This window comes from Amblyraja radiata, chromosome 31 (genome assembly GCF_010909765.2).
Source record: "Amblyraja radiata isolate CabotCenter1 chromosome 31, sAmbRad1.1.pri, whole genome shotgun sequence".
NCBI lineage: Eukaryota > Metazoa > Chordata > Chondrichthyes > Rajiformes > Rajidae > Amblyraja > Amblyraja radiata.
The window spans coordinates 21,497,729-21,513,814 of NC_045986.1; the positions used below are offsets into that span (position 1 = coordinate 21,497,729).

Here is a 16,086-nt window from a genome sequence, read left to right on the forward strand (position 1 = left end):
TTGGTGTAGTTATGGACTCGGATTTGAATTTTAACAGCCATATAAGGATCATTACCAGATCTGCCTATTACCATCTAAAAAATATTGCAAGAATCAAGGGATTTCTGTCCAAAGAAGACACTGAAAAACTTGTTCATGCATATATTTTTAGTAGGTTAGATTATTGTAATGGCATCTTTACAGGTCTCAATAAAAAATCAATTAAACAACTGCAGCTTATCCAAAATGCCGCTGCCAGAGTCTTGACCAACACCAAGAAAATGGACCACATTACACCTGTCCTTAAATCTTTGCACTGGCTCCCTGTGTGTAAGAGGATAGATTTTAAAATTCTGTTACTGACCTACAAGGCACTGAATGGTCTTGGTCCAAAATACATCTCTAACCTACTTGTTGTATATGAGGCGCCTAGACTCCTCAGGTCTTCAGGGACAGGTTTACTCTGTGTTCCCAGGGTCAGAACTAAAAAGGCTGAAGCAGCATTGGGTTTTAATGCTCCACACCTGTGGAACAAGCTCCCTGAACACCTGAGGTGTGCACAGACTGTAAGCGCATTTAAATCAGGCCTAAAAACACTGTTGTTTACTATAGCTTTTCCATAACCCGACATGCAGGTAATCTTAACCGTCTAATTTTAACCCTTTTATGAGCTTTTTAAAATCGTTTTATTGTTTCATTGACGTTGTTTTATTATTCATACATTTGTCGTATTATTTTGCAATTTTTAATTATTGACTATTTTATTTTTTCTTTCCTGTAAAGCACCTTGAATTGCTGTTTGCACGAATGGTGCTATACAAATAAATTTGCCTTGCCTTGCCTTGCCTTGAAGTACACAAAGTTCTGGAGTAACTCAACAGGTCAGGCAGCATTTGGAGAGCATGGATAGGTGATGTTTCAAGTCGAAATCAGTCTTCAGACTTGAGTCTGAAGAAGACTCGAGTCAGACCTGAGTCTGAAGAAGGGTCTTGACCCTAAATGTCACCTATCCATGCTCTCCAGAGATGCTGCCTGACCTGTTGAGTTACTCCAGCACTTTGTGTCCTTTTGTGTATTAACCAGCATCTGCAGTTCTTTGTTAATACATTCTCTCTTGCTATTTTTAATCTTTCTATTTACCAATTAATTGATTACAGTCCGCTTGTATATTTCATGCTCGTTTATGCTCATGTTCTGTTTCCTTTCTTTATCAATTTCTTCATTCTTTGCAGAATTCTGAATCACTCCCAATCCTCTAGCTGACTTGGATATTGGGCAACTTAAAAAAAACTTTTCTCGTAGTTTTAATACTCACATTATTTTCTCCTGTAGGCAATGATAAGCCGACCTATTCCATCGAGTTCTTGTGTTTTTAAATAATATATCATGTTTCTTTGTTCCAAATTATATATTATTTCTTGAAATGCCTTTAAAATATTTTCCCAATTTATCATAGTCAGTTCACCTCTTATTGGTTTGTAATTTAATTTGTTTAGATTGAAAATCCATGTTGAATAACATCATTTTATGTAAAAATCTATCCTTTTTGGCCACTCTTTCCTCGGGGTCCATCGACGGCAAAACTATGCACGGTACAATGTTCAAAATAGCCTGTTCTATCAATGGTTTCTCAACCTGCTGATCTAGAAATCCATCTCATATACATTCCACCTCACAAAATGTAGCCAGCATTTCTTTAACTGCCAAAGATAGACACAAAATGCTGGAGTAACTCAGCGGGACAGGCAGCATCTCTAGGGAGAAGGAATTATGACGTTTCAGGTCGAGACCCTTCTTCAGAAACGTTCAAACAGTTCCTTCATACACATTTCTTTAACTGCCCCCCTTTAACTTGTTAAACAGAACAATATCAGCATTTGAAACAGTCCATTTTCTGACATTGCTCTTGTAAATTGAATAGCATTGTACAGCTTATTTCAATGACATTGGTTATATTTAAAAAATATATAAGTTATATTTCCTTCTCTGAGTCCTAAGCCTGCTCCATATTCTGAAACTGTGACTACTGGTTCTGGACTTCCTCACCATCCCCAAATATCTGCGTGGTAAGTCATTGCTGCTCTCCCGACATAACAAGGACATTCTTCCTCGGATACAGAGAGCAAAACCTCACACAATACTCAATGTGTGATCTCACTGTGGCAGTTGCACAATTGTACCATTGCATTAAATGTACTGAAACCCTCTTGCTCTGAAAGTCAATGTATCCTCATTATATAGCACCTGCCACTCACCCGACCTGTGCAAATCACTTTAGCTAAGCCCTGCGCTATTCCACCAGTCGCTACCTGTCACACAGACAAGGGCTTGTTTATTCCTATATTTTGTTTACTCGCTCTGCCTATCAGTTTTGATCCGAAACCCATATTCTTTCATTTTTTACGCTTATCACGTGTTGAATCTCGTCAAAGGCCTCCTGAAAGTCCACATACAACAAATACCCTGGCACTGCCCCATTCACTCTTCAAGTTATACATCAAACATCTTGTCAAAGCATGATTTCACTTTCATGAACAAAAGCTGACTTTGACCAGTCCTGTCAATATTTTCCAAATGATTTGCCATTTTACCCTGTTGAATCTTTAAAAATAGACTCGATCATTTTATGTGAGAAGGAACTGCAGATGCTGGTTTAAACTGAAGATATACACAACAAGCTGGAGTGACCTGCTGGGTTACTCTAGCTTTTTGTGTCCATCATTTTCTGCACTGTAAATGTCAGTTTAATAATTGTATGTTTTCTTTCAACCTCCTTTTTCAAACAGTGGTGTTACATTAGCTATCTGATTGCTAATGCATCTATTTCTTGGCCCACTTCCTTAAATTCTCCAGGATGTAGAGTATAGTGCCCTCAGGAATTATCAGCCTGCATTCTCCTGATTTTCCCTGACACCATTTTCCCTGGTAGTATTGATTTCCTTCAGTTTCCCCCTCTCACTACACCTCAGTACCCCTAAAATTTCTGTTAGTTCATTTATTGTCTTCTTCCTGCAGACAGAATCAAAGTATTGGTTCAATTGTTCTGCCTATTTCTTTGTTCCTGTTGATGAATATTCCTGAAGAGGTCTAAATTTCTCTTCTCTGGTGGAATTCTCTCCACGTATTCATTTTATAATCAATTTTTATGTCCCCTGCAATCTTATTTTTACACTCCGGTTTCTTCCTCTCAACTAATCCCTTGGTCCTCCTTCCCCGAGTTCTAAACTGTTCCCATTCCTCAGGTTTGCTACTGTTTTATTTTTAATGCTGATGGGATTGAACAATTGTGGTTCCTCCGCGCGCTTCTTAAGTGTATGCCATTGTGGATCTACTGCCAATAACATAAGCAAATTTGCCTCATCTATCTCAGTATCATATCTAACTACCATTCCCAGAAGAAACAGAGGAGATTAAAATAAATAATTTATTGAACTTAATTATGTTTACATAAAAATTGTAAGATTCTTTAGCTACACAAAATTGATTGATTGATACTTTGTTATTACATGTGATGTCACAGTGAAGTTCTTTGTTTTGCATACCTTACACCAACTATGCAAAGGGTCATCACATATTATAAAATGTTGAATGTAGTCCCCAATGGTCCCTCTTTGTTCACTGGGCACACCACCCCCCCCCCCCCCCCCCCCCCCCCCACCCTCCCCCCCACTCCCAAGTCAGGAAGTCCCTCTTTGTTTTATTTCGGCGGCCCCCCTATGCCTGGCTAAAACCATTTTGATATCTATGACTCATTTTCATACTTCGCAGTATATTTACTCACAATATGGGAGTTGTCGGAGTATGTGAAAACAGTTTGGAAGGTGACTCTGGGGAAAGGGACATTTGCGTCCTTTTCTGGCAGTGGGCCACAACTTCATCAGTCAAACTGTTGTCAAAACCAGCAGCAAACATACATTGTCATTATTCAACTTCACTGTCCAAATTGTCTTTCCCCCAAATTTCACCTGCTGTCATTTATTCTATTCACATCAACAGCATCTTTTGTTAATTGGATGTTGAGATTTGTGTTGCGGTTGCAGTTCCTATTGTGCTTTTCACGAGTGTTATTTGAAATTTTCCAGATATGAAGGTGAAGGAATCACAAGCCGAGTTTCAAATATATGTCCGTTGCACCGATTTAAACGTCATTTGTAACACAAAGAAAATGGTACGTTTTTGTTGTACGGGAAACGCTGTAATGGTTGAATGCTTTTGGCCATTAAACATTCTGGTAACTTTTTAAGGCTAATTATGCAGACAAACAGATACAACAAAATGGTTTCAGATATAAATGTAGTGCTGGGAATCAAAGAAAAGTGTACTAAGATGATACCAGAACTTGGCCTATACTTCTCTCGAATAATTGAATATGCTGATCCATAAAGTGGAAATATTGGTCATGAATCATGGAATTTGTTTATAAACCTCTCTTTACTCTTTTGGGGTTAAGAAGCAAAAATAACTGTGGCTGAAAGGTTTGCCTAGTAATTGGTTTGATTGATCTTAAGGAAATACATCCACCCTTAGTCATTAGTCCAAATCCATCTGCTTTGTGCTTTTACAAAGTTAATATTTTCATCATGCCTTTGCACAGTTCCAGTGGTATCCCCAAAGAAGTGTAATCGTTTTTAAATGGCAGTTTAGGTCAATATTAAATGTCTAGGAGAAGCATCTCAGGGAAGCTTGTAAGAATTCTGTAGGTTTCAATGAGATCATCTCTAATTTCTCTAAACTCAAAAGAATATAGCCCCAGTCTACTTAACTTCTTTTCTTGCAAACACCCCATCCCAGGAATTAGTGTTCGCAGCCTTTGTTGCATTATCTTCAGTGCTTAGGTAGGACAAATCTATACACAAGTTTCCAGCTGCAGATTTATTTGGGCATCATATAATTCCAGTATACAAAATGTTTAAGAAAGAACTGCAGATGCTGGAAAAATCGAAGGTAGACAAAAATGCTGGAGAAACTCAGCGTGTGAGGCAGCATCTATGGACCGAAGGAATAGGTGACGTTTTGGGTCAAGACCCTTCTTCAGACTTCTTCTGAAGAAGGGACTCGACCCGAAACGTCACCTATTCCTTCGCTCCATAGTACTGCCTCACCCGCTGAGTTTCTCCAGCATTTTTGTCTACCATATAATTCTAGTAAGACATTTTATACTAAATCAATTTGCAGTTTTAGGCTAATATACTATCTGCCTTCCTTATTCCTTGCTAAATCTTGTTGATGATCTTTGAATTGTGAAAACCTACACTAAGTTAATTCCAAAAAACAATCCGCTGTATTAATTATTTGAATGTTAATTATTACTTGTTTAATATCTTACTTTTTCAGTATAATTTTTCAATGCACCATAATCAGCGACCATATTATCAATGATTTCAGTGGGTGGTTAGGATAACGTCCCCATCATTACTCACAGTGTGTGAAAATTCTCTATGCAGTGAGACTGGCTGGTAAGTGCCTACAATTACCCAGCCTTCCACAGCTCTGGGATTGCTGTGTGATCACAGAGGCTTGAAATTGCAGTCAGCTTCTCCCATCCAGCAAGAAATGACAAAGTAATGCAGTTGCCGACCAGTCACAGTGGCCGGTCTGCTTGAATATCTTGCCCTGGTTTGGTTGACATGCAGGAACAGCTTTAGTTTCAGAGATACAGCGTGGAAAAAGGCCCTTCGGCCCGCCGAGTCCATCACCCTTTCACAATGGTTCATTGTTATCCCACTTTCGCATCCACTCCCTACACACTCGGAGGAGTTTACACAGGCCAACACGGTTGTGGGATGTGGGAGGAAACCGGAGCACCGAGAGGAAACCCATGCAGTCACAGGGAAAATATCCAAACTTCACACAGACAACAGGCAAGGTCAGGATCGAACCTAGGTCTCCGGCGCTGTGAGGCAGCAGCTCTACCAGCTGCGCCACAATGCCATCCTTTCATTTCAATGAACGGAAATGGCTACAAAGTACAAAGGGGAGTATGAGGTAATTTAATCTCTTTTATACTTTTAAATTTCTACAAATGTTTTGTGTGTTTGTAATTTAATTATTTATATATTTTTTTAAATCATTTAATAATTAATTTTAATAATGTTTGAGCTCAAGAAACAATTGTCAGTTTTTACAGCTTTGACAGCTAGCTAAGGGATATGGTTGGCTTTCCTTCAGCATTACCTTCTGCACGAACAGCACAACCTCTAATGGTTTTTCCAAGAACCACAATAAATGTGCCTGGCAGGCTGCTGACCCCAAATTCTGGGCCATTATCTTCACATTATCAGACGAGATAATCAGAGTTGCAAACAGTGCACTATTTTGGATTCTTTCAAATTTCCAGCCTTTCCCACAGAAGATGATAACGCAGCCTCTACATTCTGCAGAGAACGCTGGATCATCCTGTGACAGGAGGATTCGAGAGGATGTCCATCAGGATGAATTTGTGGTGAATGATGAAAGAGACAAAACAATTCAGCTAAATTCTTAAGCCATAATTCAAAGGAGATTCTGTTGTGACCTTGAACAAAACAGAGTAATATATAGGGAAGTCCTTTCATGGAGTTTGAATTCAGCTATTAAATAGAGTCACAGAGTCAATACATGGATGGAGGTTTGATAATTATCCAGCTAAATGGATTACCCATTAAAACATGAATATTTATTTCTGTTTCTGCCACACTGATCAGAATGTTAATGTTAGTCATTGAACAGTGGCAATTTAGTTTTCACTTTGTTACATGGTGTTAAAGATGTCTCCGATTAGCTTCTAAAATGGTGGCACAGCAGTAGAGTTGTTGCTTTACAGCGCCAGAGACCTGGGTTTGATCCTGACTACGGGTACTGTCTGTACAAAATTTGTATGTTCTCCCCGTGACCTGCGTGAGTTTTCTCCTGGAGCCCTGCTTTCCTCCCACACTTCAAAGATGTACAGGTCTGTAGGTTAATTGGCTTGGTAAAAATGTAAGTTGTACCAAGTGTGTGTTGAATAGTGTTAATGTGCTGGTCTGCGTGGTCTCGGTGGGCCGAAGTGCTTGTTTCTGCGCTGTACAGGTGCACAACCTTTTATCCGAAGATCCAAATAACGAAAACCTCCGAATAGCGGCCATTTTTTCAGTCCTTGAAGAAAGGTCCTTGAAAACGTTCACCGAGGGCGGCCCGCAGAGGTGACAGCGGAACCTCCGGTCGGTCCTCGAAGAAAGGGGAACTAAATCCCCATTCATAAAAGAGAAGGTGAGGGTATATTGTGCGGGAGGGTTAATAATTGACAATATGCTGCTGCCTGCCCGCTGAGTTAAAAAGTTCCCACGGTAGACTCACGAAACACAGTGTTTCGTGAGTCTTGCGTGGGAACTTTTTAACTCAGCGGGCAGGCAGCAGCAGATTGTCGCTCGCTTCAGTTTCACCCCACCTACACCCCTCTGCTTCCCGACCATGTGTGTGACCCCTTCCCTCCCCTCTCCAGCTCCCCGCCCATTGCACCGGCGCGGGGGCTTTGCACTGTCTTCACGTCGGTGATTGCAGCAGGACAGTGACAGTCACCGGAGACGTCAGGACCAACGGGACACCGACCCCCAGGCCCACTGCAAGCACGGAGATCCCAGAGACCCACAGCCAACAGCAGCCCAGCCCAGCCCCGCTCCAACTACAGAGGGACCTGGGTTGCGGATGACGGGGTGCAGCTCGGGGCGTCGTAGGGGCCCATCGGGGAGCGGGTTCCTGTTGGTCCTGACGTCTCCGGCCACCTGCCATCCTCCGGGAGCTGTACCGCCCTTGCAGGAGAGTGGGGTTGTTTGCAGTTGCAGAGGGAGGGGGCAAGGGCGGTACAGTTCCCAGTCTCAGCTCCAGTCCAGGGGGGTGGCCGGAGACGTCAGGACCAACGGGACACCGACCCCCAGGCCCACTGCGAGCACGGAGATCCCAGAGACCCACTCCAGCAGCAACTCCAGCCCAGCCCCGCTCCAACTCCAGAGGAACACGTAGGGGCAGAAGCTGATGGTGTGCAAGGTACGTCTTGTTCTTGGGGTGGCGGATGAGGGGGCGCAGCTCGGGCTGTGGGCAAACTGCCACTTGTCGCCGTAGCGGCCCATCGGGGAGCGGATTCCTCTGGAGTTGGAGGGGGGGGGGGTTATTGTGCTGTTTGATCGCCCCCTGCTATCCCAGGGACAGGGAGACACAGCGGCTTTTTAGACTGGTGGGCAATCACTTCCAAAGTTCTGCCCACACAGTCAGTACACCTCTCCTACACTGCATTTCATACAAACATTTATTCTGCAAGAAAAAACTACATTGAAGACTCAAACTCGCGACCGAGTTTACTGCCGCGATCAAGGCGCAAACTCGCGACCTTGCGGATATGAGCCGAGCACTCTACCACTGAGCCAGCCATTAAAATCTACGCTAAAAAATTTCCATTCCGAAGACCGACAAATTCTGAATTACGAAAAGTGTCTGGTCCCAAGGCTTTCGGATAAAAGGTTGTGCACCTGTATCTCTAAAACTAAAAACTAAAACTAAATACAATACAATACAATACAATACAATACCATTTATTTGAACTTCAAATGAAGTTCAAATGAAATTTGGTTTCTGCAGTCATACAACAAGAAAAAAAACCCCAAGACACACAATGAACACAATTAACACAAACATCCATCACAGTGAATCTCCTCCTCACTATGATGGAAGGCAAAGTCATCGTCTCTCCCCTGTTTTCCATTCTTCTCCCGATGTTAAAGCCCCCAGCGGGCGATGGCAAGTCCCGCGGCCGTTAAAGCCGCGCCGGGCGATGGCAAGTCCCGCGGCCGTTAAAGCCGCGCCGGGCGATGTAAGGCCCTGCTCCGGGTCGTTTTCAACCCCGCAATTCGGGCAGGAGAAGTTGCCATTCCAGGAGCTCCGAAAAGCGGTCTCCCACCAGAGACCCTCGAGCTCCCGATGTCACCGTCCACCGGGCCTGCGGCTGGAGCCTCCGAAGCTCCGGAGTCGGGTTGCAGCTGCGCGCCACCACAGCTGTCCACGCTCCAAAGCCGGCCAGCTCTACGATGGTGAGTCCGCAGGCTCCGTGACTGGAGCCCCCTGGTCGTTCCGGTTGGAGGCCGCTCTGCGGTGTTAGGCCCCAACGACAACGATAATCTGGTTCCATGTTGTGTAACTCTACGAATAGAATCACAGAATCACAGAATCGTTATAGTGTAGATGGGAGTATTTTGGTCCATCGAGACCCTGGTAGCTTTCTTTAAAACTGTTCCAACTAATCTCACTCACCCACACCTCCCCATGGACCTTGCAAATTATTTTTTATCGGAGACATATCCAACTCCCTTTAGACTGATATAATTGAATTTGCTGCCACTATGACTCCAGCAGTCATTCCGCCTCATTTTAAAATTTAGTTTAGAGATACATCGCGGAAACAGGACCTTCCGTGCCAACCAGCGATCACTGCACACTAACACTGTCACACTAACACACTAGGGACAATTTACAATGTTACCAAAGCCAACTAACCTACTAACCCGTACGTCTTTGGAGTGTGGGAGAAAACCAGAGCACCCAGAGAAAACTCACGCAGGTCACAAGGAAAACGTACAAACTCCGCACAGACAGCACCCGCGGTCAGGATCAAACCGGGTCTCTGGCGCCGTAAGGCCGCAACTCTACCGTTGCGCCATGTGCCGTTCCTTTTAAAATATTTCCCCACTATCTTTCTGCCAATCTCCTTCATTTTGTGTCCCCTAGTTTTTGTCTCCTCCATCAATGAGAAATAGTTCTCTCTTTCCACTTTTTTCATGCTCTCGTGATTGTAAACGCCTATATCACACCTCCTTGCAAACACCTCTGATCTAAGAAAAACCTTGACTTCTCCAGTCTTTCCACACAAGTGAAATCACTCATCCCTTGCATCATATTTTCGTGAATCTCGTCTGAACTGACTTTAAAAGCCTTCATATTTTTATCAACTGTGGTGACCAGAACTGGACACGGTACTTCAGTTGTGGCTGAACGTGCTATAATGTTCCACATATCTGTTTGGGAGGAAACTGAAGAATGTGGAGATACAGTGAGATTGTTGGATTAATCCCCTTGGTCCGGGAAGTTAGGACAAGAAGCTGTAGTTTTCTAGCATAGAGGCTCTCGATGGACTAGACTCTACAGGGATTTTATTTTTAAAATATCTGTGGATAATTTCACTGCTGGCGACTTAAGTTTTTTTTTTAACCTGTCCTAACCACTTTCTTTGGGATTCAGATAATTTAATGTAACCAGTAGTCCATATGCACTCATTCACTTGCTGAATGGCTGCCCTTCACTCCTCTCCCAACATTCATTACCACTGAAGACAGTGAAACCAGCAAATCAACTCGTGATAGACACAAAAAGCTGGAGTAACTCATTGGGACAGGCGGCATCTCTGGGGAGAAAGAATGGGTGACGTTTCGAGTTGTGGGTCTCTCCATTCCTTCTCTCCAAAGATACTGCCTGTCCCGCTGAGTTATTCCAGCTTTTTGTATCTATCTTTGATTTAAACCGACACCTGCAGTTCCTTTCTTCACAATTCAACTCTTGACCCCATCCTATCTACTTGGGAGCACAATTAGCACCTGAATAAACTCCCAAATATCACCTCCAATGATTCCAATACATTATAAATACTTCCTGCAGCAAGATCAATTAATTATGCTTTGTCTCAATTTTGTTTCTTTTGCAGGCTCCCAATGAACCCCAAGATATTTTCTTGAAAGTGGCATGTGGACCCACTCCAGAGATCAAGAAGTTTTTTGTCCTGATTTACATGTGAGTGACCACCACTGATTCCATTCAAAAATGTTTGTTACTGAAATTAGGCACCATCTCACCATATGTACGATGAGCATTTGATGGCTTGAGCCTGTACTCTCCAGAGTTTAGAAGGACACGTGGGAACCTCATTGAAACTTACCAAATTGTGAAAGGCCTGGATAGAGAAAGGCCATGATCAGATTTTGGATCGTAACTGATCGGTGGTTTTAGGGAGCTGATTTTATTCAGGGAAATAAGTATGTAGTTTGAATTAATAAATTCTTATCTGCACACTGTTTGATCTGCAGGATTCAAACCCAAGGCTTTCAATATCATATATTGTTTTCTATCCACAATTGCGGGTTTCCTGTTGGAAATGGGCCCCAGGTGACACTTTCCCTTCTCCTATCACAAAAAGGGTGAATTCGGAATCTGTGTTTTGCATCATTTGGGAGTAGCAAAAAAGAAACTGATAAAAGCAGGGTAATTGACAGAAAATTCTTCTGGGGCCTTCTCTATTCTGTGACTGCAAAGAACATCTGAAATATACAATAAAAAAGCAGGCCAGGCAGCCTCTATGGAGAGGGAACAGAGCAGGGTTCTAATGCAGGGTCATTGATCTGAAAGTAATTCTGTTACTCTCGAAGATAGACACAAAAAGCTGGAGTAACTCAGTGGGACAGGCAGCATCTCTGGAGAGAAGGAATGGGTGATGTTTTGGGTCGAGACCCTTCTTCAGGCCAGCATCTGCTATCTTCTGTTTAAACTAGCATCTGCAGTTCCTTCCTACACATTCTATTTCTCTCTCTTTGCTGATGTTGCCTGACCTGTAGAGCATCCCCAGCATTTTCAGCTTTCATTTCATTGTTCTGTAGCCTGATTGAAATTTAACATGCTGAAAGATATGGAGTAATACTCCCCGCTACCACATGGTAGCAGAAAGTCATATTAACTCACGTCACAAAATGGGTGGCACAGTGAGGCAGTGGTAAAGATGTTAACTTACAGCACCAGAGACCCGGGTTCAATACTGATGACGGGTGCTGTCTGTAGGGAGTTTGTACATTCTCCTAGTGGCCGCATAGTCTCCAGGTGCTCCGGTTTCCTCCCACACTCTAAAGATGTGCAGGTTTGTAGGTTAATTGGCTTCAGTAAAAATTATAAATTGTCCCTAGTGTGCAGGGTAGTGCTGGTGTTCGCTGGTCAGCGCAGCCTCGGTGGCCGACGGCCCTGTTTCCGCTCTGTATCTCTAAAATCTAAAATCTAAAAATCTAATTCCACACTTGACACCAGGTACTGAAAAAGAGCTCTCCTGAAAATCTTTGCCAAGAGACTGGATACGATCACAGTGTAAAAGGATGTAATTTTGTTGCAAAAACATTAGTTTTTCTGCATATTGTGCTGAAATTAATCAAATAAGGTGGGAAATGTATGTAAACAATTGAAGCATTCTCATGCATTTTGCAGGGACCCCTGGCTGGCCATGCCTATCCAGATATGGCAGTTCTATGTACAGTCACTCCAGCGGGTAGATGTCAACTGTGTGGTGGGCCAGCTAGCCCAATTGTCACTGGTGTTGCGAGGCACACAATCTGCCAGAAAGGTGGCTGCCTACACCTCAGACCCTGAACAGATTGAGGTAACTGGAAATTTATTGTCAAATGGCAAATGGAATTCAATGCAGAAAAGTGGAATTCAGGAAAGTAAAAACAGCAGGGGAATATACAATTAATGGTAAGGGACTGAGATGTTGAGGGATGCTAGGTTGCTTGCCCTTTTATCCCTGAAGGTAGCAAGCCATGTTTCAGAATTGTATAAGACATTAGATAAGCCATAGCTAGAATATCGTGTACAGCACAATAGAGATGTGATTAGAGATGGCACAGGGGATTGAGAGCAATGGGGCTGGGCCAGAGGAGGCATTGAGGCCAGGGTCGATCAGCCAGGTTCATATTGACTAGCAGGACAGGCTTGAGGGGTCAGAAGTCCCACTTCTGCTTCTATTTTCCTGTGTACTTATACATCGCTGTCTCACAGTTCAATAACCTGGACACAATTCTGACCTCTAATTTTGTCTATGTGAAGTTTGCAACTTCTCCTGAGTGGGTGAGTTTCCCCTGAGCACTCCACTTTCCTTCAGCCTCCCAAAGACATGCGGGACCTCAGTGGATTGGCAACAGTAAATGTTCCCAAATACAGATAGGTGGTAAGAAAGTCAGGGCAGGATGGGGTGGGGGTGGTGGTGACACTGGGTGGTGAGGAGGTATTAATCATCTGAAAGAGAGTTGGTTACAGGGAAATAAAGAGGGATAGGATTGTTCTGCGAACAGGCATTGATCAATAGGCTGTATCTATCAGATTTTGAATTAAAAAATATATTTCAATAGTTTATTGAGATAATATGAAGTACTATCATCCTATTGTATATTTGAGAGGATGCGGCTAAGATTTTTAAGAATGTTGCCAGGTCTGTAGAATTATAGTTATAATGAGAGACTACCTAGGCTTTGGTTCTTTTATTTGTGACAAAGGAGATTTAGGCAATTAAAATTAGATATGTACAATTTTAAAAGTTGGTATTTGGAGACGAAATACTGTTTGAATTTGTTTGTATGATCATCTAGATTACGCCATCAGATGTCTTTACACTTCCACCACATGTGGTCAAAGATCTGCATCTTCGCATCCGGCCTCAGATAGAAGGAGAGAGATGCATCTATCTGAATGTGGTAGATGTAGATTTCCATCAGCTGGTGGCTTCTTGGCTTGTGTGCTTAACCTGTAAACAACCCACCATCTGTAAGGTAACAAGATTTTATGTAGTTGAACCATTTTCTGAAAAAATAGATTGAGTAAGGATATTGGTCTTTTCATCATTCCACTCGACCAACAGTGACCATGCCTCTTTAACTGAGGACAACTCATTGCGTCCATCTTTCCTAGTTTTTAATTTTCTTGCCTGTCGGTAGAGCCTCTCACCCTCTGCTATGATGCTCCCTTTGGCCCCGACTCCTCCCTGAGCTCCAACACTTCCCTTGGTCCTAATACTTCCCTCAGACTACACTTCTTTGGCCCTGGTCTTTTCTCAGTCCCACTATTTCTCAAAACACCAGCTCTTCTTCGGTTCCCACTGAGTCCCCGCACTGTCCAGCGATCCCCATACACTAGTTCTTTCCCAGACACTAGGGGCAATTTACAGAAGCCAATTAACCTACAAACCTGCACATCTTCGGAATGTGGGAGGAAACCACCGGGTGGCGCCAGCAATGGCAGCCTTGCCAACAGTCTGTCTGTCCTTTCCTTCTTTGTGTTTAAATAGTATGTATTGTGTTAAATGTATGTTTTTAGTGTTCTTTAACTTGATTTATGTGGGGGGTGGAGGGGAGGGGGGTTGGGGGAAACTTTTTCTAATCTCTTACCTCGACAGAGTTGCGATTTCTTTCCGTATCGTATCTCCGTCCGCACTGCGTTCTAACATCGAGGAGTTGGCATCCTTTGCTGGAGACTGGTTTTGAGCGCTCCATCGCGGGTGCCTGCGGTCTTCCCATCGCGGTGCCCGCGATCCCTTTGCCAGGGGTCTTCCTCGGAGCTCCAACCGCGGGTGCTTGCGGATTTAACATCATGGAGCCCGCGGTCACTCGTCAGAGACCGACATCGGGAACTCAAAGCCGCGGGAGTTTCGACCACCCCAACGCGGGAGTTTGATTGCCCCGACGCGGGGGCTTCGACCGCCGGCTGCGGGAGCTTTGATCTCCCCGACGGATGGTTCAACTGCCCCAACTGCGGGAGAATAAAGAGGAAGAAGATCGGACTTTATTGTCTTCTATCACATTGAGGAATGTGGGGAATCCGCTGTGGTGGATGTTTATGTTAACTTTTATGTATTTGTGTGTCTTGTTGCTTTTTTTTCATATGGCCGTATGGTAATTTGCATATCATTGTACCTTAATTGGTACATGTGACAATAAAAGACCTTTGAAACCTTTGAAACCGTAGCACTCGGAGAAAACCCACGCGGTCACAGGGAGGACATGCAAACTCCGTACTGGTAGCACCCATAGTCAGGATCGAACCCGGGTCTCTGGTGCTGTAAGGCGGCAATTCTACTGCTGCTGCTCTGGTTTCCTCCCACATTCCAAAGACGTGCAGGTTTGTAGGTTAATTGGATCTATAAATTGTCCCTAATGTGTAGGATATAACTAATTTCAGTTTCAGTTTAGTTTATTGTCACGTGTACCAAGATACAGTGAAAAGCTTTTGTTGCGTGCTATCCAGTCAGCAGAAAGGCAGTACATGATTACAATTCAGCCATTTGCAGTGTACGGGTAGTCTACGAGCGATTGCTGGTCAAAATGGTACTCAGTGTGCTGAAGGGCTTGTTTCCATGATGTATCCCTAAACTAAATCAAACTAAGCTAAACTAAAGATGTTGAGAAATAATGAACCTTATTTTGGCTGATTGGTGAAAAATGAAGCCTTTTCTACTCTTGAAGTCAGACTATTGACTAGAATAAAGAAAAATAAATAGGGCTGGCTTACTGATATTCCCAGCGTGCCTCTGCAGTTTCTAATTTTGCTCTTTCCTTTGTTCAAGGCCTTTGAGATCTCTATTTCTGTCGAGGAAGGGAAAGGTATCAACAAGCGGATCAATTACACCAATCCCTACCCAACAAAACGATTGTACTTCCTGCGAACCAATCGCGCTGATTTACTCCTGTTCAAAGAAGATTCTTTTGAGGTAAGAGCCTTAAATAATTCAGTTTATGAACTTTTTTTTCATTCTTACAAAGTTATGCAGAAATATTAGAAAGTTAATATTAGATAATATTAGATTCCAGGAATGAGTGGGTTGAAATATGATGAGCGTTTGATGGCACTGGGCCTCTACTTGCTGGAGTTTAGATGAGGGGATATCTCATTGAAACTTACCGAATAGTGAAAGGCCTGAATAGAGTGGATGTGGAGAGGATGTTTCCACTTGTGGGAGAGTCTAGGACCAGAGGCCATGGTCTCAGAATTGAAGAATGTCAGAGGGTGGTGAATCTGTGGGAATTAATTGACAGAAGGCTGTGGAGAACAAGTCAATGGGTATACATAAGGCAGAGATTGATGATTCTTGATTAGTACGGGTGTCAGGGGATATGGGGAGAAGGCAGAATGGAAGTAGACAAGATGGGCCAAATGGCCAAATTCTGCCCCTATCTCTTATAAACGTAAATCCATCAGAAAGACATAGAAACGTATCCAAGGAATTATTTGCTTACCTACACCGTTAAAGCTGATTGGCAATGTTACTCCATTTGTGATTTTACAGTGCGTAAGTGATCTCACACC

At 43.2% G+C, this 16,086-nt stretch overlaps 1 protein-coding gene across 3 annotated transcripts in view; it reads left to right on the forward strand.

Moving 5' to 3' along the window:
* nphp4 (nephrocystin 4) overlaps positions 1–16,086 on the forward strand; it is a 204,821-nt gene that overhangs the window by 184,313 nt on the left and 4,422 nt on the right. For all 3 annotated transcript variants that reach the window (XM_033048072.1, XM_033048073.1, XM_033048074.1), the window contains 5 exons: positions 4,062–4,147; positions 10,682–10,767; positions 12,220–12,391; positions 13,377–13,556; positions 15,347–15,490. In XM_033048072.1, coding sequence (XP_032903963.1) covers positions 4,062–4,147; positions 10,682–10,767; positions 12,220–12,391; positions 13,377–13,556; positions 15,347–15,490 — 668 coding nt within the window. The remainder of the gene's footprint in view (positions 1–4,061; positions 4,148–10,681; positions 10,768–12,219; positions 12,392–13,376; positions 13,557–15,346; positions 15,491–16,086) is intronic.